Source organism: Bos javanicus, chromosome 14, assembly GCF_032452875.1.
Source record: "Bos javanicus breed banteng chromosome 14, ARS-OSU_banteng_1.0, whole genome shotgun sequence".
Taxonomy (NCBI): domain Eukaryota; kingdom Metazoa; phylum Chordata; class Mammalia; order Artiodactyla; family Bovidae; genus Bos; species Bos javanicus.
In genome coordinates, this window is record NC_083881.1 from 9627911 (window position 1) to 9651097 (window position 23187).

The 23187-nt window shown below is 43.6% G+C and overlaps 1 protein-coding gene across 3 annotated transcripts in view; it reads left to right on the forward strand.

Moving 5' to 3' along the window:
* The window catches only part of ADCY8 (adenylate cyclase 8), a 225287-nt gene that overhangs the window by 25859 nt on the left and 176241 nt on the right, over positions 1 to 23187 (forward strand). For all 3 annotated transcript variants that reach the window (XM_061438577.1, XM_061438578.1, XM_061438580.1), the window contains exon 2: positions 18164 to 18313. In XM_061438577.1, coding sequence (XP_061294561.1) covers positions 18164 to 18313 — 150 coding nt within the window. The remainder of the gene's footprint in view (positions 1 to 18163; positions 18314 to 23187) is intronic.

Below are 23187 nucleotides of genomic sequence, written 5' to 3' on the forward strand. Positions count from 1 at the left end.
GAATTGAAGACATTGCCCTTTATTAAGCTATTTCCCAAGAGTGTAGCTTGAAGGTTTATATAATTGGCCTGTGCCTAAGCCAGTAGCATGTGCCGCAGGTAGGATCACTATATATTACAGAGTGCCCAGGACACCCCAGATTGGTGCCTGCCTCCTCTCACTCTCAAAAGTATCCAAGTTTTCAAGATAGATACATTGTCGTAATTGTTATAGCATCCAGAAGACTCAGGCATGACTATTGTCGCTCATTAAAGGAACATGCGGGCTTCCCAGGCAGTGTTATAGAAGGCGCCTGCCAATGCAGGAGACATAAGAGGCGTCGGTTCAGTTCCTGGGTTGGAAAGAGTCCCCTGGAGGAGGGCAGGGCGACCCACTCCAGTGTTCTTGTCTGGAGAATCCCATGGACAGAGGTGTCTAGAGGGCTACAGTCTATAGGGTTGCAAAGAGTCAGACACGACTGAAGCAACGCAACACGCACGAAAAGGAACACACAGTCTCGCTGAGAAAAAGAAATGACTTGATAGTAACAGCTGACGCGTACTAACTGATCATTGTATGCCAAGGGATCCATGTAATCACTTCTCTCCATCACAAAAACCTATGAAGTAGGTACAGTTATTATCCCCACTTAACATGGAGAATCCCAGGGATGGCGGAGCCTGGTGGGCTGCTGTCTATGGGGTCGCAAAGAGTCGGACACGACTGAAGCGACTTAGCAGCAGCAGCATGTGAGGAGCCTGAAGCTTAGAGAGATTTAAAGCTCTGTCTCCCCACATTTAGGTAAGGGGCAGAGTTGAGAATTCAAATCCCAGAGGCAGATCTTTGTACTCCTAGGTTAGTGTAGCCGACAGCATGGTGGGGGGTTGTCCTTACGTGAGCTCTTTTTATCTTGTGGCGATCCTGGAAAGTTAGTTGTCCCACTTCTTAAAGCTGGCAAAATAGGCTTAGCTGTGTTCAGTAGCAGAATTAAGAGACAAACATAGAATAATATGAAAAAAAATTGCAAACAGGATGGCATTAGGTATGAGTCACCATGGGCTGGAGACACTTCATGTTCTTGGCTTCCGTTATATTTTTATTACCTAATGTGTCACAAGGTATATAACTCAGCCCTATAGACCCAAACACATGACACCTACTCATAACCACCATGGGCTTAAATATTTGAAGAATATTTTATTTGATTCAAACATTAAATGGGTAAACTTGGGAAAGTAAGAGTGAACTAAACTCTTGGCAACAGATTCTGCTTGTGTTAAGTCAGTGTAGTCGAGTTTGACCATTTTGCGACCCTTTGGAGTATAGCCCACCAGGCTCCTGTCCATGGGATTCTCTAGGCAAGCATACTGGAGTGGGTTGTCATGCCCTCTTCCTGGGGATCTTCCTGACCCAGGGATCAAACCGACGCCTCTTATGTCTCCTGCATTGGCAGGCATGTTCTTTACCACTAGTGCCACACTCGCCAATATCTATTCTCTACTAGTGTTCTTGCCTGGAGAATCCCAGGAACGGGGGAGCCTGGTGGGCTGCCATCTATGGGGTCGCACAGAGTCGGACACGACTGACGTGACATAGTAGTATTCTCTACTACAGAGGTTGGCCAGTGTTTGTCCTTTGGTAGATTGCCATATTTCAACCGCTGTATTCTGTATACTCATCTGATAAAAGAAATGCTGGGAGACGGGCTTTATCCCCTGCCCGTAAAATTGTGTAGTTGAGGAACTTTATAAAGTTATACCCTATAAAGTCATCTTCTCTACGAATTGGGCTCTTCAACTTGGACATAATGGACTCTTTTTTCATCTACGTCAATACTATATTCATCCGTAGCAACAAACATGCCTTTTGGTGAAGTAATGCAGATGGTAATTGGGCCTTCTTTGGAGGAGTCAAGATCAAGATTTAGGTGACTTGAGAAAATGCTCCAATTTTTGGTGCATACTGCACTTTATCAGAACATCAGACACATTTTAAGAGAAAACAGGCTCCTGGTGAGGCACTATTTTTAGCTCAGTAGCTAATGATGAATCAAAATGTTTCTTCAAACCCAATTACCCAATAAAACTTGCCATAGTAACCGTCACATTACACAACACCTCCTTCATGCTCACACCAAAACTTCTTGGGAACTGCTACCACCAGCTCCTTGACAGCGCCATCTGCTCCGGAGGGAGGGGAAGGAGGAGACGATGGGGGAGGCTGGAGAGGAAAGGGGAGTTCTGATCTCAAATCGCAGGAAGAGCGTCTCAGGGCAGAGATATACTGGGTAGAAGAACCATCTTCTGTGGTTTTCAGCGTGACCTAGAAGTGGCTCAACCCCAGCGTGCCAGGCTGAAACAAGCTGTGGAGCATCAGCAAGAAGCCCTCTGCCCTTGCCCTCCCCCTACTCACTTACTCCACGGTCACCCTCTCTGCTTGCCCTCTGCCCGGGGTAGGTGTGGCCTGCCTCTTTTATTGGCCAACTCCTCCTCATTCTTCAGGTTTCCTTTAAACTTTCCACCCCCAGAGAGGTTTCCCCTGAACTGTTTGATCTAAATTAAAGTTCCTATGGAGGGTCCCGTAAGGAAGGGCCCTGAGAGAAGGTCTTATTTGCCGTGAGAATCTAAAACAGATGTGGAGGCAACCTAGATGCTCATCAACAGAGGAATGGAGGGAAAAGGTGTGGTACGTCTATATGATGGAATGTTACTCGGCCATGGAAAAGGGTGAAATGATGCCATTTGCAGCAGCGCGGATGGACCTAAGTATTACCATCCTAGGTGAAGCGGCCAGACGGGGACAGATACCATGTGACGTCACTTGTATGTGGATTAAAAAAAAAGGGTACAAATGAACTTGCTTTCAAGACAGAAACAGACTCACAGCTTTGAAATCAAGCTTTTGGTTACCAGAAGGAAAACGGGGGGACGTGGTGGATTGGGAAATGGGGATTGGCTTGGCATGTGCGCACTACCGTGTAGAAAGTGGATAACTAATAAGGACCTATTGTATAACACAGGGAACTCTACTCAGTATTCTGAGGTGGCCCATATGGGAAAAGAATCTGAGAAAGATTGCATGGATATGTATATATTTGTGGTGGAGAGGGGCTGGTTCACTTTGCTGTATACCTGAGGCTAACACAGTCTTGTGAATCAACCATACTCCAATAAGAATTTCTTTTTAATAAAATAAAACAGTGTCTAGGACATTGTCTGATATCTCAGTTGGTAAAGAATCCGCCTGCAGTGCAGGAGACCCCAGTTCGATTCCTGAATCAGGAAGATCCCCTGGAGAAGGGATAGGCTACCCACTCCAGTATTCTTGGGATTCCCTTAAGTCTCAGCTGGTAAGGAATTAGCCTGCAAAGCAAGAGTCTTGGGTTCGATCCCTGGGCTGGGAACATCTCCTGGAGAAAGGAAAGGCTACCCACCCCAGTGTTCTGGCCTGGAGAATTCCATGGACTGTATAGCCCAGGGGTCACAAAGAGTCAGACAGAACTGAGCAACTTTTGCTTCACTTCACAGGTCATTGTTGGGGCTCAGTAAATATAAAATGGATGAAGAAAGAAGAGAACTCTCTATGACACAGTCAAATCGTCATCCATCTAGTAGTCTGGATGGCAAAATACACTCATTATTCAAATCACTCATTGAATACATTTATTCGTTCAGCCAATATTGGAGGCTGACAGCATCCGTGAAGGCTCTGAATGCTTTCTGGTTATTACCAGTTGGGTCCTCTGAGAAGCAGACTGAGAGGTGGGTGAGTATTGGGAGTTTATCAGGGAATGTTTTGGGAATCAGCTCCCATGGAAGGAAAGAGAAGAAAATAAAACTAGACAAAGGGACAAATTGAGCTCTGAATCAATTTCAACAGCAACCTCAGTAATTTCATGGGAAGTTTGTTTGTTTTTGGCTGGTCAGTGTGGCATTCAGGATCTTAGTTCCCCAACCAGACATTGAACCTGTGCACCCTGCGATGGAAACTCAGAGTCTTAACCACCGGACCACCTGAGAAGTCCATGGGGAATTCTGAAGCCGGGATGATGTTTTTGAGCTGAAATTATGAGCATTTATACCTCCAAGTTCAGCGGTCTTAGAGAGTGACCTTGGGTGTGGAGGCCCTCTCAGCTGAGTTGATGCTCAAAGAACGATGCCAGCCCTTGGCAGGAATCCTAGGAGACTATGTCCCTGGTTCCTAGAGGGAGACCTAATGGCTCATCCCAAGACCCACCACAGTTCACTCCTTGTGCCACTGGGATCTATGTCTTTGCACAAGTTCTGAGAGCAGTTTCTCTATGACCCTGGTGAGCCTGTCTTTCCTGGGCAAGCTTAGAAGAGGGCAGTGCCTGAGATAAATCAGTTTCCACTGTTGCAGCTGGTCTTGGGCGCCCAACTGATACACATGGTGTCCCTCCTCTTGTCTCTGTTCTAGGTTCCCCTCTCCGCCAGCTGGCATCTCTGGCGGTGGTTTACATCTCTTGGTGGTGTAGCGTCTCTTGGTGGTTTACCTGACAGCGTGTTCCAGTTTCTAACCCCTCAGGCCTCTGAGCCTCTGGTCACCATGGCTTTCCTAGGCCAGGATATAATTCCTGCCTGAATGATGACTCTGCTTGTCTGCTGGTTACTTGGCTTAATGAGCCCAACATGCCATCTTTTATAGTTCGTAGGACTGTTACTCTCACCTGGTGGAAGTTTTCAACCTGTGGTGAGCTGGAACTCTAAAGCTAGAGCACTCAGGGTTTCAGGCTCCCCAGGTGGGTCACTGGGAGAGATGGTAAGTGGGGTCACTCCTGCTTCCCCTCTTTATTTCTACCAGGGCTTAGCATCCCACCTACCAGGGCTTAGCATCACACCTTTGAAGTGTCCACTGCATCCTGAAGAGTGGCGTCCCAACTTTGGAGAGGTTGACTACAAAATGACACCAAGGTGCTCCCTTATTCAATCCAGGGCTCCCTCAGCTCCTGGGAGTGATGCAACCACTGGATCCTGCAATCTTGTGCCCATTCTCACACCCCTTCTGTCACAAAGGACATCCCAGGGTCTGACACGACACTACTGGAGACATGTTTAATATTGTCCCCAGGCCAGACTCCTGCACATGCATCTATCTCCAAGCTAAGCAAAATCCCCCAGGCTCATACCATCACCTCCATTTTTTAAATTTTTGAAGCTAATTCTGGAAGAAGAACCCCTTTTTTTTCATCTGGCCTGCCTCAGGTCTTAGTTGCATTATGTGGGAGCACAGACTCTAGTTGTTCAGGGTGTGGTATCTTAGTTCCCTGACCAGGGATTGAACCTTCACCTCCTGAATTGCAAGGCAGATTCTTAACCATTGGACCACCAGGGAAGTCCTGAGAGAAAGCACTACTAAAGGTAGCTAAAGCGATTCCCAGCTCTTCCGTGTCCTGTGTGTCAGGAACGGAGAATGTGACAAAGGGGGACATTTCATCAGTGACCTGCCAGTGACCCGACCAGGAGGGTCCACCCAGCAAGGGAGCAATTCATTTGAGTCTCGCATTCCCCAGCTGACCCTTTGCCTCCTCCTAGCCACATCCATAAAGCACTTGAGATGCGATGCCTGACAGGCCCTAGATGGAGAGAGAAGAGAATTGAATCAGTGTCCACTTGGGTCTTCAAAACATATCTGATTTGCCTGCCTGTGAATATTTATAGGCTTCATTTCCAACACAGTGCTGCAAAAATGCCCTGTGCCTTTTGCATCAACAGTCTTTTCAGAAAGGACACCTGAGTCTTTCCTGACTGTCAGCAGCAGATGAGTCATTCATTCTTTTTTTCATTCAAAGAAACGTTTATTATTCACCTGCCAGCTCCAGGAGTTGTGGGCATCCAGACTGTGGCTTTTCCCATCTCTACTTGTTTTGCTAACTTCCGTATTTTCTGCTACACGTGTCACAATGCAACATATACTACTTGGATGAAACCTACTCTACTTTGGAATCACAGCTTACACTGAGGTTTGGTTTTAAAGCGAACAATGTAGTCACAAGTCAGGCTGTAAAAAAAAAAAAATCTGTTAAATGCCAAAAGAAGTCAGCAAATGGATGTATCCTACCTCCATAAGCCAACATAGGCAAGTTTTACTCTGGAATGGTCGAGGCCAGAGGAAGCAGTTGGCTTGTGTTTAGAGCCATGATGTGTGACGGAGATGTAACTTTAAACCTAGTGGCACATCCAGTCGGATGGGGTGGGCGCCTTGCTGGAGGCCACAGACCGATACAGACTGTAAATCCTTGTCCTCTCACGCCACGTGCTTATGAACAGACACCATGCTCAGACCAGTTGCTCGGTCATGCCCAACTCTTTGAGACCCCATGAGCTTCAGCACGCCAGGCGTCCCTGTCCTTCACTGTCTCCCAGAGTTTGTTAAGATTCATGCCTATTGAGTCAGTGATGCCATCCAGCCATCTCATCCTCTGCCACCCCCTTCTCCTCTTGCCCTCAATCTTGCCCAGCATCAGGGTCTTTTCCAATGAGTCAGCTCTTCACATCAGGTGGCCAAAGTATTAGAGCTTCAGCTTCAGCATCAGTCCTTCCAATGAATATCCAGGGTTGATTTTCTCTAGGATTGACTGGTTTAATCTCCTTGCAGTCCAAAGGACTCTCAAGAGTCTTCTCCAGCACCACAGCTCAAAAGCATCAATTCTTTAGCACTCAGCCCTCTTTATGGTCCAGCTCTCATATCTGTATGTGACTACTGGGAAAACCATAGCTTTGACTATCCAGGCCTTTGTTGAGAAAGTGATGTCTCTGCTTTTTAATATGGTCTCTAGGTTTTTTCTTCCATCTCTTCTTTACTCCTCCCTTCCTTTCCCTTCCCTTCTCTTTCTCCACCTCTCTCCCTCTCTCTCTATTTGGTCTTCTTTCTTACCCCAACTTGTAATTGCAATCAATACAGAGAAGCTAAATGTACAGATGAGAAAACTCTGCTAGGTTATAATTGTCACCATATAAAACTCAGAGTCCAGTGGAGAAGCTTCCTCCAATACTCTGGGCACATATGACGAAACTCTGCACCTGGACTTGGCTCCTGGTTTTCCTTGCAAAGTAACAGCTGAGTTGGTTGATGTGGTCAAGCCTCCAGAAAAAGCGTCTCCTCCTAAAACAAAATCCATTAATATTGATATTAATATTAATAAGAATTCCTTGATGATGCTGTCTTTAACTGGAATATTCAAGGAAGTGTTCGTGAGTCCTAAAGTTAGGAGGGCTGAGTATTCTGCAGGGGAGGATTGAGCATAGTGATATGGAATGGATTTTGGCATCAGACATATTCTCGGTTCCACTTGTCAATCAAGCAAATGTTTGGGATAGGATTTCATGCATGCCAGCTCAGTCAGTCAGTCATTTCTGACTCTTTGCAACTCTATGAACTGTAGCCCACCAGGCTCCTCTGTCCATGGGATTTCCCAGGCGAGAATACTGGAGTGGGGTGCCATGTCCCCCTCCAGGGATCTTCCCAAACCAGGGATCGAACTCACATCTCTTGGGTCTCCTGCATTGGCAGGCAGACTCTTTACCACTGTGCCACTTGGGAAGCCCCAGGATCGGATTGAGGGAGCCACAAAGTGCGATGAGACACGGAGAATGCTGTTCCCACCCCCAGAGATCTGATGGAGCAAGGAGAGGGGTGGTATTATCAAAACCTAGTGAGAGCTGTCATGTTAGTTACACAGGAACACAGTCTTTGCACAGGTGGCTGCAGAATGAGGGCTTGCCCCAGTCTCTCTCTCTTCCTATCTTCCTGGCTCCTTCCTGAACTAGCCATGGAAGAACCTAAATGGAAACTGAAGACAAAGAGACCTGATACCACCCAGAGATATCAGCATAGAGAGGGGCACAAAAGGGCAGCTCTTTAGGGGCAAAAAGCTGATCTAGAGAACCCCAAGGTATCCTCTATGACTACGAGCCAGGGAGCACATACGGGAGAAAGAAGAGAGAAGAGAACCAAATCCCAATGGCTCCTCCTTAGTCTCTGCCCACTGCCTTTTTCTGGAGGCAGTCTATGTGAAAACTTCTATACTAGTGGCTGCAATTTTGGGGTGTTTATTGTGTAAAACAAAGTTGGCTTAAAACTCAACATTAAGAAAACTAAGATCATGGCATCCAGTCCCCCACCACTTCATGGCAAATAGATCGGGAAACAATGGAAACACTGAAAGACTTTATTTTGGGGGGCTCCAAAATCACTGCAGATGGTGACTGTAGCCATGAAATTAAAAGATGCTTGCTCCTTGGAAGAAAAACTATGGTCAACCTAGACAGCATATTAAAAATCAGAGACATTACTTTGCCAGCAAAGGTCCATCTAGTTAATGCTATGGTTTTTCCAGTAGTCATCTATGGATTTGAGAGTTGGACTATAAAGAAAGCTGAGCGCTGAAGAATTGATGCTTTCAAACTGTGGTGTTGGAGAAGACTCTTTAGAGTCTCATGGATTGCAAGGAGATCCAACCAGTCCATCCTAAAGGAAATCAGTCCTGAATATTCATTGGAAGGACTGATGCTGAAGCTGAAATTCCAATACTTTGGCCACCTGATTTGAAGAACTTACCCTCTAGAAAAGACCTTGATGCTGGGAAATATTGAAGGCAGGAGGATAAGGGGATGACAGAGGATGAGATGGTTGGATGGCATCACCAACTTGATGGACATGAGTTTGAGTAAGCTCCAGGAGTTGGTGATGGACAGGGAAGCCTGATGTGCTGCAGTCCATGGTGTTGCAAACAGTCAGACACGACTGAGCTACTGAAATGAACTGAACTGACTTTGTAAATGCTAAGTAGTTCTTTATGGATAGCAACTGCCTCCCCACCCCCACTTAAAAAAAAAACTTTTTGGCCACACGCTCTGCAGTGGAAGCATGGAGTCTTAACCACTGGACCACCTGGGAAGTCAGACAGTTGCCTCCTTCAATCTTTATAACTACTCACAAAGAATCATTACCTATGATGATTCTTCTATGACTGCTAAGCTATAATAATGTTGAGAGTAAGTTTTGTGTGTTATTTTATTGTACCTTTGCAATAACCCTAGATCATAGGGATTTCTTTTTTCTTTTGCATGTGAAGAAATAGTAAGTTCACTGGAATATAAGCTTCAGGCAGAAGAGACTTGTTCTGTATGCCCAGAGCCCAGGATAGTGCCTAGAACATCTATAATAGGTCATCAATAGTCATTTCTATTAAAAACCAAAATAGACTCAGAGGCTCTCAGAGGTAGAGTGTTGGGGTTAAATTCTGACTCCCAAACTCTAAAATTCTAAACCATAGAAGCTTCCTGGATAATTGAAGGGGGGCAACTGAGAACAGACACTTTCTTTCTTCCCTTGGGTATCCATGAAAATTTGTTTCATGAACTTCCCTGGCAGTTCAGTGTTAGGACTGCACACTTCCACTGTAGGGGGCATTTTTTCCATCCCTGGTTAGGGAACTAAGAGCCTGCAAACCACATCGTGCATGGACAGAAAAAAAAAAAAAAAAGGTCTTGAGAATCTTTAACTGAGGCATCCCCTAAGGGAGGGCAGGAAGCTGAACAGCTCACATCCCTTTAGTCTGTCCACCACCAAGCTCATTGATTCATTCAACAAACATATCCCAAAGGCCTGAAGTGTTAACAGTCTGTATATTTCATGGGGGCAGGGCCTATGTTTCTTTGGTCCATCTTTATGTAGTCCTAGCATGCTGCCTCACCTATTGGGGGCACTCAGTAAATATTTGTTGCTTCTAAGAATGAATGAGGAGCAGATTTCCCTGGTGGCTCAAACAGTAAAGAATCTGCCTGCAATGCTGGAGACCGGGGTTTGGTCCCTGGGTGGGGAAGATCCCCTGGAGAAGGGAATGGCTACCCACTCCAGTATTCTTGCCTATAGAATCCCATGGACGGGAGAGCCTGGTGGGATACAGTCCAAGGAATCACAAAGAGTCAGACACAACTGAGAGGCTAACACACACACACACATACACACAGGTTAAGTGTAAGCACTACGCAAGGCCCTGGGGATGTAGAGTTGACAGCGGATGAGACTGATCACCACCATATAAGAGCGATGATAGATGACTGTATGAGATACAGTCCCACAGAGCAGAAAACAAAGAGGAGAGTCGCTTCTACACGGGGTGAGGACCAGGCTGAGTCTTGAGCTCTGTGAATTGAATAGGTCATGGATCCCCCACCTTTGGGATGTAATGCTTGATAATCCTAGATGGAGCTGATGTGGTAATAATAGAAATAAAGTGCACAATAAATGTGATGTGCTTGAATCATCCCCAAACCAACTCCCCACCAACTGTGAAAAAATTGTCTTCCATGAAACCGGTCCCTGGTGCCAAAAGGTTGGGGACCACTGGAGTAGATGGCAAGGAAGCTGTGCAGAAAGCATGCTAGGAAAACTCCTGCTGGTTTTCCCAGGACCAAGCAAAGGAAAACCTGGTTTCCCCAGGTTTTAAAGCAAAGTTCTGTGTTCCAGGAAAACCAAGACCAATTGGTCATGCTAGTACCACTCACTAGCTCTGTGGCCCTGGGTAATTGCTTAACCTCTCTGAGTCTTATTTTTCATTTCCATGAAATGGAGCTAATAAGACCAAGTCTGTTAGTTGCTCAGTCCAACTCTTTGTGACCCCATGGAGTGTAGCCCACCAGTCTCCTCTATCGATGGAATCCTCCAGGAAAGAATACTGGAGTGGGTTGCCGTTCCCTTCTCCAAGGACTCTTCCCAACACAGGGATTGGAACTGGGTCTTCTGCATTGCAGGCAGATTCTTTGCCATCTGAGCCACCATGGAAGCTCCTTTGGGTTGCTATAAAATAGCATACATAAAGGCCAAAGCTCAGTATCTGGTACACAATTGGAGTGTGTAAAGGGAAGCTCTCCTCACGTTCCCTCCCTTGCAAAGAAGCAGGAGATGCTAAGGGTGGAATTACCTGAGCCTGGAAAATACTATTGAAACAGTTACTGGCCACTTGGTTTGTCCCTTTCTCTGAATACTGTGGAATAAACATTGTAAATGGGCTAGTATCTTAAGCCGCTTTGCCTGAGCATAGTTTATTTTAAATTTTGAGCTACTGCTTGTTATACTTCTGATATTTTTTAAAAATTTAACTTCATCATTTTACCTTATCTATTTTTGAAGGGTTTAATCATTTATTTTTCCTCACCTCCAGTCCTTCCTATTTTTAGCCTTTAACATTTTTACTTCCTCCTTAATGTCAGAGTTTTGTTTAATCCATTTTTTTTAATCTTATACTCCTATTTTTTTTAAATTCTGTTTTCCAGAATAATTCTCTCTTCTTGTTCTCATCTGAAAAGACTGCCTTTTCCCCTCATTACTTTGTCATTTCTCACTGAACTCAGAGTTTTTAATGTACTTTTTTCATCATGCTATCATATGCCCTCTGAATTCAGCATGCCAGCATCATTTTTTCCCTTAGATATGCTCTTAAGTTTACTACTTTAATGCTCTGTTATTTTTTTAAACTTCATTATGTACTATCTCGGAGAAGGCAATGACACCCAACTCCAGCCTGGAAAATCCCATGGACGGAGGAGCCTGGTAGGCTGCAGTTCATGGGGTCGCTAAGAGTCAGACACGACTGAGCGACTTCACTTTCATGCACTGGAGAAGGAAATGGCAACCCACTCCAGTGTTCTTGCCTGGAGAATCCCAGGGACGGGGAAGCCTGGTGGGCTGCCATCTATGGGATCGCACAGAGTCGGACACGACTGAGGCGACTTAGCAGCAGCAGCAGCAGCAGCAAGTACTACCTATAATTTCTTCTCCTAATTCAGTATGTATTATTATAAAGGACAAGCAGGAAGCTTGGTCTCAGGCTGACAGCTGTAAGAAGAACCCCAGACCCTGGCAGAGGACGCTGGCAGTGGTACCTTTGTGCCTCCAGGTGGCTCAGCTGAGCCCATGGAGCCTCCTAATCACCCCCATCCCAGTCTTCTCTGAGTCCTTAACTCAGAGAGGGTGATAACTCTTCCTGCTGCTGTACTGCTGGACATCTTTCTCAAACACAAAGCTTCCCAGGTTGCTTACCTGCTCAGACCTTCCATGAGTCATTCTTGTGATATAACATACAACAAAAGCAATAATAATAATAACCATGACCTCAGTGAACACATAGTAAGCAATGATTGTCTTATAAGCCTTTTGCTGATTGCTATCATTACTTATACAACGGCATCTTTAGGAGGGCATTCTTCTGTTACAAGTGAGGGCTGTATTAACTAACTGGGCCAGGATTACATAACAAATAAGTGGCATTATTGGAAACTCGGATGGCTCAGATGGTAAAGAATCTGCTTGTAACACAGGAGATCTGAGTTCAATCCCTGAGTCAGGAAGATCCCCTGGAGAAGGGAATGGCAACCCACTCCAGTATTCTTGCCTGAAGAATTCCATGGACAGAGGAGCCTGGTGGGCTACAGTCTGTGGGTTCACAAGGAGTCAGACATGACTGAGCAACTTTCACTTTCACTCACTCATTGGGAACCCAGATCCTCAACCACTGGGCTAAACTGCTGAGTGCTACAGAGCAAAGCAAACCAAACCCTTTAATATCCACGCCCTTAGTGAGGGGAATGACCTGCCTGAGTCACCCAGGGGGTGAAAGATGGGATTGAATGACTCCATAATCCCCCCTACTACCTTCTCTACATAGTAAACAATGAGCAGAAACATTCTTTGTAAATTAGTGTAAATACAAGAGATGTTAATACTTCATGGTCCTCTGGGTTATTTCTGAACCTGAAGGGAGAAAATCTTTTTCTCCTGTGTTCAGAACACCCCTGAAGCTTGAATAAGAAATATGATGTAGGACTGGTTAACTCAAGAAATGTTGTGCTCAAACCCATTTATATAAACTCAAAGAGACAACATCCTCCAAGTCAAACTAAAAAGAGCTAGGAACATTCGGGATTACACCTATGACCTTTTCATTTTTGGCATCATAGCATACTGCATCCTCACAATGATTTTCAGTGCTTGGTTTAGGAGGTAGCTTCTTTCTCAAGAAAACAGGAAAAGAAACCAGCTAGAATAGTAATTTGCAATGCATCATTTATTCAGAGATAAAAAATATATATTGCACTGTACACTAGAATTTGGGGGAAAATAACCTCATGTTTATATATACAACATTTATTGGATATCTGTTACCCGCTATGCATATTCATATATATACATATAATACAAATATTTATTGTTCATTGTTAAGTGGCTGAGTCATGTCTGACTCTTTACAACTTCATGGACTGTAGCATGCCAGGCTTCCCTATCCTTCACCATCTCTTAGACATAAATATATAGCTATACATGTATGTACTTGTATGTGGTGAAGCTTTATTCCCATTGTTCAGATGAGAAAGTTCAAAAGGCAAAAAGTGGTCGTACGCCTATGGTCGTATGCCTAGTAAATGGGGGCGACAGGAAGTGCAAACCCAGGTCTCTGGTTGCAGAAGCTACAGCACCGGGCAGATGTGAAGGCCCTTGGTGTGTGGCTGCCCCACTCACTTTGTCAGGACCCCCAGAACTAGGTCTTCTTTGCTTGTATTCAGGCTTTCTCTAGTTGAGCAGGGATTATTCTCTAGTGTTGGTGCAGTGGCTCCTTTGTTGCACAACATGGGCTCTAGGTCCAAGGGCTTCAGCAGCTGCAGCACGCAGGCTCAGCAGTTGTGGCACATGGGCTTAGTTGCCCCCTAGCGGTGGGTGGAATCTTCCCTGACCAGAGGTCGAACCCATGTCCCCTGTATTGGCAGACGGATTCTCATCCACTGTACCTCCAGGGAATTCCTCCTTACTAAATTAAAAAAGTACAACTGTCCACAGGGACAGGTCCCATAGTCACTCTCCCAGAGTTAGTCTTTCTGTACACACAGTAGCACTTGAAAGGATGCTTTTGGAAACGCAGAAATGAATGGAAGGGCAGTCTTTCTCCTGTTTTTATAATAAAGTGCGTCTCTTCTAGCCTGCAGCTTGGACTGCAGACTGTGGCAATGCTCCCTGTACAAAGCGAACTGCAGAGAAAACGAGATGCACCTCCCTGTGGCATAACTTTGAATGCAGAAGGGTGGGGGGATCCCCAGCGAGTCTGTCCGGTTGGCAATGAATGGCACAGATCTTGCTGCCAGGATAAAAGCGCAAATCCTGTGTCAAATGGGGCAGCTGACTCTGCGAGCCTTTCCAGCTCTCCACAGCCTGGCCTCAAATAGCAGTGCCCACGCTGTGGACACCGCCCCAGAGAGGAAGGGGCCAGCCTGGTCCTCACAGAGAAGCTTCCATCTCCAGGGCCTGGAGGAAGAGACGATGGGGAAGGTGAGGAGGGACTCATCCTATCTGGATGAATTTGTTGAGGGCTTCCCACTCACAGTGATAACATCCCTCTTCCCAGGCATCACAAAACTACACCCAAGAGGTGGGTCATTGAAATTCACTCATGTGACTCTGTCAAGTTAATTAGATTCGACAAGTGTTTGTTGAGTATTACAATGCCAGACCCTGTGTTAAGAGATGAGATACAATGAAATGGTGTCTGCCCTGTGGGAGTCCAGAATTTAGTGATGTTAGTGAGCGCGAATTCATGTGCCCAACGCACAAGGAAGCCAAATAACACCAGAAGAACACCAGAGTTCGGAGCAGAGAAAGGCTTATTGCTGGGCTATGCAAGGAGATGGATGACTTGCGCCCCAGACCAACACAAACTCCCCGAAATGGTCTCAGCAAAGCATTTTTAAAGGCAAAGTGAGGGAAGGGTGAGGTTGATGGTGGCAAACTTCTTGATGCAGAAACGCTTTGTCCACATAGGTCAGGTCACAATGTTCCTGTAATTCTCCAGCTAAACAAATGTTCCTCACTGTTTACTTTTTATCCCTTGTTTGAGTGGAAAAGCATCATACCCTTAAAAGTCAGAGCCTTGAGAACAGGCTATCCTGTGTACTTTAAACTATAGGCAACATTCCTAACTCTGAAGCAAAAGCAATAGAATAGAAAGGTTAAAGTAAAATACATAGGTCTATATGGAGTCAACTTTGTTCTTCCCAATACAGCATGACTGATGGACCTATATATAGGAGGTCGAAAGGCAATGTTATTTCTGATCTTCAGATCGTTTTCATGAAGCAGTGATTCCCTATGGCAACCCGTGGATCCACTGCAGAAAGTGATTTTGGGAGATTCCTAAAAAAATGAAGATTCCCAGGCCTCATTCATTTTTGATTCATACAATAATAGATTTATCAACACCACTGAGTGGTATATAAGTATTTTAATACATCCTAAAATATCCATTCTACTGTTGGTGAACATTCAGATTATTTCCACTTTCAAGCCCTCGTAGAAAACGCTGCTCTTAACATTCTTGGGCATGTTTCCTGGGCTGTTTGTGCAAAGACGGCTCTGGGTATGAAGGGGAAAGGTTCAGTTCTAATGATGTGCAAATTCAAGATCAGTGTGCAAGTCCAAGTAGCAATGTCAGTTCACATTGCCAACAGCATTCTTACCGATTTGATGATGCCCCACTATTTTTTTTTTCTTTTTGGTGCCAACCTGGTAGATGTAGAATGGGTGTGGATTTTTAACTTATAGTTCCTAGATTGTTACACTTATTTTCATGTTGATATTCTCTTGTTTTTGAAATACCCCACTTCTCTTTTGCCTTTATATCCTATAAGATTGCTTTTATTTTTATAGATTTATACAAGTTCTTCATGTGAGCTTAAATTAATTTTTACCAGTTGTAAGTGTTGCAAATATCTCTACTTATAGTGTTTTCCATTTAATTAAAGCTGTCTTTCAATGAATAGAAATGCTTAATTTTAATTTTGTCAGATGTATCAGTCTATTTTTATGGTTTATATTCTTTGCATTTAATTTTAAAAATTTATCAAAATAGTAAAATATTTGTGCCTTTCATATTTAAGACATTAATCCACTTGCAATGTATTCCTATATATTGGATTAGGCAGGAATTTACTTTTACTTTATTTTCCAAGTGAATTACAAATTTTTCTAACACTCTTTGTTGAAAAGGCCTTATTTGCTCCTTAGAAATACAGTGCATTATTATCAAGTTTGTGTGTTTATGTTTCTGGGCTCTCCATTCACATCTACTGGTCAATTTCTGTATCCCCCTGTAAATACCAGGATGTCTTAATTATTATGGCTTTATAACAATTCTGTTACCTGGTACTGCAAGTCTCCTATGCTGTTTCCTTTAGGAATATTTTATGTATTCTTTTTTTAAATTTTATTTATTTATGGCAGTTCAAATCTCAGTTCAATTCTTTTACTATTAACTCGATCATTTGCTCTTTGCCCTGTGCATATGTGGGTCAGAGAAGAGTTTATATAGAAATTTAATGTTCTTCCTCACTGGTTCTCTTCTTCGGGGGCTTTTCCCATCACTTTTCAGCAACTACAGTTGTTCTGAACCTTACTATTTTTTATTCATTGATTTTTAATTGTAGGATAATGGCTTTATAATATTGTGTTGGTTTCTGCCACCCATCAGCGTGAATCAGCCATAAGTACTGAACCTTATTCTTTGCTTCTTCAGACCAACTGGGTTTCCCATTGCAATTTTTCACCTTCAAACTACACCTTATGTTATCTACTCTCAAGCTAAAGCCATAAAAATCAAGAAAGCCTTACTATGCTGTTTTTTTTTCTTCCATCTATTGACTCCTTTCCGGAATCTCCTGCTTTTCTTCACCAGAGAGAAGTTTGGAACAGGGCAGATGTGCTTCCTAGGTGGCTCAGATGGTAGAGTCTGCCTGTAATCCAGGAAACCCGGGTTCAATCCTTTGGTCTGCAAATTTCCCTGGTGAAGGAAATGGCAACCCACTCCAGGATTCCAGCCTGGAGAATTCCATGGACAGAGCATGCGGACTATAGTCCATGGGATCACAAAGAGTCAGGCATGACTGAGCAACTAACACTTTCAATTTCAAATGTGAAAATACAAAGTTTAACTTAAGAGTTAAAGAGACTTTGGCACCTGGGAGATGGGTAATGGCAATGGAACCTTAAAGCAGTAGACAAATGTGATATTTTCTCTTGAGTCAGGAACATCAGGCCTTGGATGCTCCCCCAGGAAAACCTGGGTACCAAAGTTAAATACAATAGTACCTTTCAACTAACATGTTTCCTGTTTCTTACTAATCTTTCTCGTCTTTTCACCTGCTTCCCCAACCCTTTAAAAAATTAAAACTTTCAGCTAGTGAAGGGATAAGTGAGATAGTGTGAGGAAGGAAGCTTTCCTTGAGGTTTCAAATTTGAGTTTAAATCTGGATTTAGGGAGCTGTTGCTGCTGCTGCTGCTGCTGCTAAGTCGCTTCAGTCGTGTCCGACTCTGTGCGACCCCATAGACAGCAGCCCCCAAGGCTCCTCTGTCCCTGGGATTCTCCAGGCAAGAATACTGGAGTGGGTTGCCATTTCCTTCTCCAATGCATGAAAGTGAAAAGTGAAAGTGAAGTCGCTCAGTCGTGTCTGACTCTTAGCGACCCCATGGACTGCAGCCTACCAGTCTCCTCTGTCCATGGGATTTTCCAGGCAAGAGTACTGGAGTGGGGTGCCATTGCCTTCTCCGGGATTTAGGGAGGGAAAAGCTTTAAACTGGATGGTGTGGTTGAAGAAGGGCTGTAGGAATAAGTTGACCTGAGAACTGAATGAGGGGCAAGGTTCTATTCAACTGCTACTAAACATTTGGATTATTACCTTAAGATCTACATTGGAAATTTTTTAAAATATATATTTATTTATTTTGGGCTGTCATGGGTCTTTGTTGCTGCCTGGGTTTTTTTATAGTTGCTGCGAGCTGGGGCTACTCCTCGTTGCAGTCTGCCGGTTTCTCATTTCGGTAGCAATGAGTGCAGAGTGCAGAGCACAGCCTCTAGGCATGCGGGCTTCAGTAACTGCGGCTCCCCAGCTCTAGAGCACAGGCTCAATAGTTGTGGCCCACAGGCTTAGTTGCCCTGGGGCATGTGGGATATTCCTGACCCAGGGATTGAACCCATGTCTCCTGTGTTGGCAGGTGGTTTCTTTATCACTGAGCCACCAGGGAAGCCCTACCTTGGAAGTTTTTGTTTATTTAGTCATTCTCTTTGCCTGCAAAGCTCTTCTTTTAACCACTTGACCAAGCTATGTTTGTAATTCTGTTCTAGGTTGTGGCCCAGGCAGTGTTATTTATGTGTATGAACACAGCTGGAATCTTCATCAGTTACCTGTCAGACCGGGCCCAGCGCCAAGCCTTCCTGGAGACACGGAGGTGTGTGGAGGCCAGGCTGCGCCTGGAGACGGAAAACCAAAGACAGGTACCAACTGAAAAGACCTTGTGTCTTGGTGATCACTTAGCCAGTCTCTGAATTCCATAGAGATTTTGTCTCCCCAAACACATCCTGCCTAGCAAGTGTTGTCTCAAAGTCTGTGTCATGGGATTACAGACGCTGAAATAGTTATGTTAGACTCTCAGGTCAAAATGAATTGATCTTAGTTTCCACACTCAATTGTTCCCCATAAGAAGTAAAATGAGTCTAAATATAAAGTGATTTCCTGACGCTTTTCACTGACATCTGTGTTTGTGGAAAAGGCCATGGTTTCTGAAAACCATCCGTATTCTCATCTTTAATTCTTATTTTCTCAAAGTGTAAATTGTTATTTCAAATAAAATTTTTACTACATAGCAATTCAAATTATAGGAAGCTCAGAGAAAAATCTTTTACATGTGTAGTTCCTAATACCTCATCCTGATTTTCAGAAGAGATCACTGAACACAATAAATTTTATGGAACATGATACCAGTCCCAAGATAGGGGATGCGATAGGAAAAGCAGCTTGGTCCAAAGCGGAGACCATGAGTTTTAGCTGGAAGAGGTTAAAATAAAGGAATTTGTTGGACATCCTATTTAGGTGGGTGTTATAAGGATTTAAAAAATGACCTCAAATGATATGTTTCTCAAAGATAAAATTAGCTTTCAAAAAATAAAGATTTTCTCCTATTTAAATTATTCATATATAAAAATTAATGCATATCTCTGCCTCTGAAAGTAATGTTCAAAAAGAAATAACAGGAATATATTAAAGTTGGTTATAGAATGAACATATTTTATACTCAAACTGTTTATATACTCTTGGGAATCCTAGGCTCAATAGATATATTAGTTCTACCATACAAGGCTTTTTTTCAAAAAGGTACATCTGTGGATACATGCTTGTTATTTTAAACTTTGTGCAATAATGGTTTGGGAAATTATAAAGAAAATAGCTTCAAAAATGGAACATTTTTTTTATCTTAATCTCATTGAATCATCAGTAAAACATGGATCTTTGAAGTGAGCAAAGCCAGGTCTGTTTGATAATGGATGAGGCGGACAGATAAGGTGCAACTTGACAAAATACAACTCCCAGTGCTGTATGTTATTGCCAGGGGCACAGAAAAAATTATTGAATTTCCAGCTTCTACATGGATTTCATAGGATTTAGAATTAGGACAATTCTAAGTTGATGTCTAAAACATCTATGGAACCTCATAACAGATTTATTGTAGTTGCCGTGAGCATCACTGTAAAATAATTTTGAAAAATAGCTTTAAGAAAGAGATCACTTTGTGCAATAAACACGATATCTCCCAGGTTATATACACATATACATTATGTTGCTCTGTAAAACAGGGCAGTTGCTAGACTGGCACATCACTCTTTCCATGGATCTATGCCAATTCAGACAGTGCTGCAGATTAATAATTTATCAACTGTTCTTGATGCACTATCACAGCCAGAACTGCAATTGTGGAGAAGTTGTCTGGGAAACTCAGTCTTTTATTTAATGTTTATGAAATATTGGAGACACTGAAAATGATTGCTTTATCGTACTCATAAGACTTTTCTTCTTTTCCCATTCTTGAAGTTCATTGTCTTGGAGTCGCGGTGATGTAACAATTTGACATGATGCACAGACCTTCCTCCATCCTCTCTAATCTTTATTTTTTCTTAAGTTGATAATAGGAGGAAGAAAATAATACCCAAAGGTGAGAACAAGTGACAAATCAAATGCAGTGAAAAGTTCACTAGAATACTGGGGTGGGTAGCCATTCCCTTCTCTAGGGGATCTTCCTGATCCAGGGATGGAACGTTGCAGGCAGATTCTTTACCGTCTAAGGGACCATGAGAGCCCCGTAGAATTCATACCTCTGTCGTATCACCTCCTAGTTGGCCACCTTAACCGCTGAACTCTTGGTCTTAGGTTCCTCATCCTTATTCGGTGCAGTATCTTTTCTTCAGCATTGTGTTTGCTTCCAATAAGAGGACGCATATGAAACAATAGAAAACTGTAAGTCAGCTTCATTATTTTATGATGAGGCTTGAGAAGAGGCTCTTTTGGTGGAAGGTTCTTTGTTCTGAGGATTGAATAAAATATGCTCTGAGTTTGTTATAGTCCTGTGTGTACAATTCTGATAAAGTATTTCTGGTATATTGACCATCCCCTTCCCCCACCAACCCTCCACACCACCCCCTTCCACCCCTCACCCCACCCCACCCCCTGCCCTCAGCATGGTAGTGTCTAAGCTAACTGGCTCTGAATCATTCAATGCTAAAGTTTCTTTCCACTGATATTGATCTCTCACTCAGGTTTCCTTTATCCCTGAGAACTTCCTCAATGGTAGATGGGCAGAGAAGGCAAGGCTTTCAAATGAGATGGCCCAGAATTTGAAATGTTTCCTTACTTTCTTCCTATCTTGGTGAACTTGAAAGAGCTCTGAGCCTTGAGACTCAGAGTCCTGAAAATCAGGCCTTTTCCTTGGATAACCTGAGGTTGCAGGCACTGTTCTTAAGGTCAAGAGCAAGCAGGCAGGAGAAACCAGCAAATGCTAAAGCTCTTTGCTCAAGGTCTCTTCTAAACTAGGTGTTTGTTTTTTTTTTTTTAATTTTTTTTTCCTAAACTAGGTTTTTAACAAAGTTCCTTGATGTTGGTTCTCAGCTTTACAGCACCCCTGTTCCTTTCCATAGTAGCTGGCAGAATTCCAGGAAGGAACTACTGAATGGGCCCAAATGTTGACATTTTTATTTTAGATGATTGGCTTCAAGAAGTTGAGCTCATATTGGCTCTGTTTTCTGGGTGACGGGACTTTGTCTTTTTTTTTTTTTTTTAACAATTTTTGTCATCAACTGTAACAAGCACAGAGCATACTAAGCATCCCTTACCTGTCTGGTTTCTCGGGCTCTAGCTTCTCTTTCTCTAAACTGTTCTCCATCCCCAAAGCCCGGTCTAGTTCAGGACCAGTACACTGTAGGGATCAAAAGCACGGTCGTCAATGTCTGCAAGATCCGGATTCCAATCCTACTTCCTGTGTTTCCTGACTGTGAGAAATCAGACAAACCCCCCTCCTCTAAAGACCTTGATTTTTGTGGGTGTAAGATGGTCATTCCATGTAAGATGAAAATTCCATGGATGGACGAGCCTGGTAGGCTATAGTCCAAGGGATCACAAAGAGTCAGGCATGACTGAGCAATTTCACTGGTTCAAGATGGTCATAATGATTCTACCTTTCTCCAGGGTTGTGGGTGAGATGAAGGAGGAACAGTTCTCAGTCCAAGGCAGAGGATGCACTCAAGGCCTATTACAGAGAATGCTGTAATGATAATGACATTGACGTCCCCCTTCTCTGCAGGAAAACCCTTCAGTGGTAGCATTCCCTCCAAGATGAAACCCAGACTGCCATGCGTGGCCCAACAGTTCCTCCAGGATCTAACCCTTTTCCTTTCTGCTTGGATTCTTCTCCACCGCCTCGCCTCACACCTGAAACCAAATGGCCATCAGCTCCCTGAAGGGCTGTTTCCCTACTCTACACCATTTGTTTCTTTCGGCCCAGGAAGCTCACCTTCCTCTCGTTAATTTCAGCATAATGTCTCTACCCTGAATATTCTATTCCAGCATCCCTCCTTCCGTGAAGCTTGCTTTCACCCCCCCAGGTTAGGTGAAATGCTCTCCTTATGCTTCTAACACGTCTTAAAGTCAACTCTCTCATAGACTCTGTCACACTCTGTAACATTTACGAGTCTCCATTTCTTTCTTTCTGTGGCCAGTAAGGACCGATTAAAGATAGCTGTCCTCATTCATCTGATTCTCTGGTATTTATCCAGCACAATGACTGGAATATAAGATCTTCTGATTCATGTTTATTTCACTCAGTTATACTAAACTCTCACCTCAGCTCCTGGCTTCACTTCTACCTACACGAGAGTCATGTTGTCATAATTCTGCTGTATATAAGTAAAGGGATGATGCTCATTGTGACCCCCATTAAAAACTTGGTAGGAAGAGGTTGTTGTTGTTATTCAATCACTAAGTCCTGTCCGACTCTTTGAGACTCCAAGGACCACAGGACATCAGCCTCCTCTGTCCTCCACTATCTCCTGGAGTTTGCTCAAATTCATGCCTATTGAGTCTGTGATTCTATCCAACCATCTCATCCTGGGCCACTCCCTTCTCCTCCTGCCATCAATCTTTCCCAGCATCAGGGGTCTTTTCCAATGAGTCGGCTCTTTGCATCAGGTGGTCAGGTAGGAGGAGGACTCTTTTCCAACTCAGAAGAGACTGGGACAGGCTGAGAACGTGTCTTGTTTGGACCTGCTGTAGAATTTTCCATCTGGAAGCTACATTTTAGGAAATCTCTCTTTAGGGAGTCAGATTCTAATTACTGTAATTTTTGTAATCCCCCCCCCTCTTCCCAAATGATCCAAATGGCCCATGTTTATTTTAAATATTAAAATGAATTAATTGTTTTTCTTTCAGCTTTGAGAGTTGCCAAAACCTACTTATGATGATACTGCATTTTGAAGTGTCTCAGAAGCTCTGAGGGCCCTGGAATAAAGTAGTCTGATGCTGCCATATGTTGCAACAGCAGGGAGGTTATTATAAAATGCAGATGTTTTAGCTGTATTAAAACAATTCTGTTTAACTGAAACATCTTTGTTAGATAATATTGGTATAAGCGAATGGTTTGGATGATAGATTGGGTGAGAAATTTGGGTTTCTTATTGAGTTTTGAGTTGGTTGTTTGGGTGCATGTTGGTGCCCAGTGGGATCTAGGAGAGTATTTTTGAAGCTGTAGAGAACTGCTAACTAGTAAGGCATAGCCTTGACATTCTTTCATTCATTCAAAGAAGAATCAAAATGGACCTGGACTCTC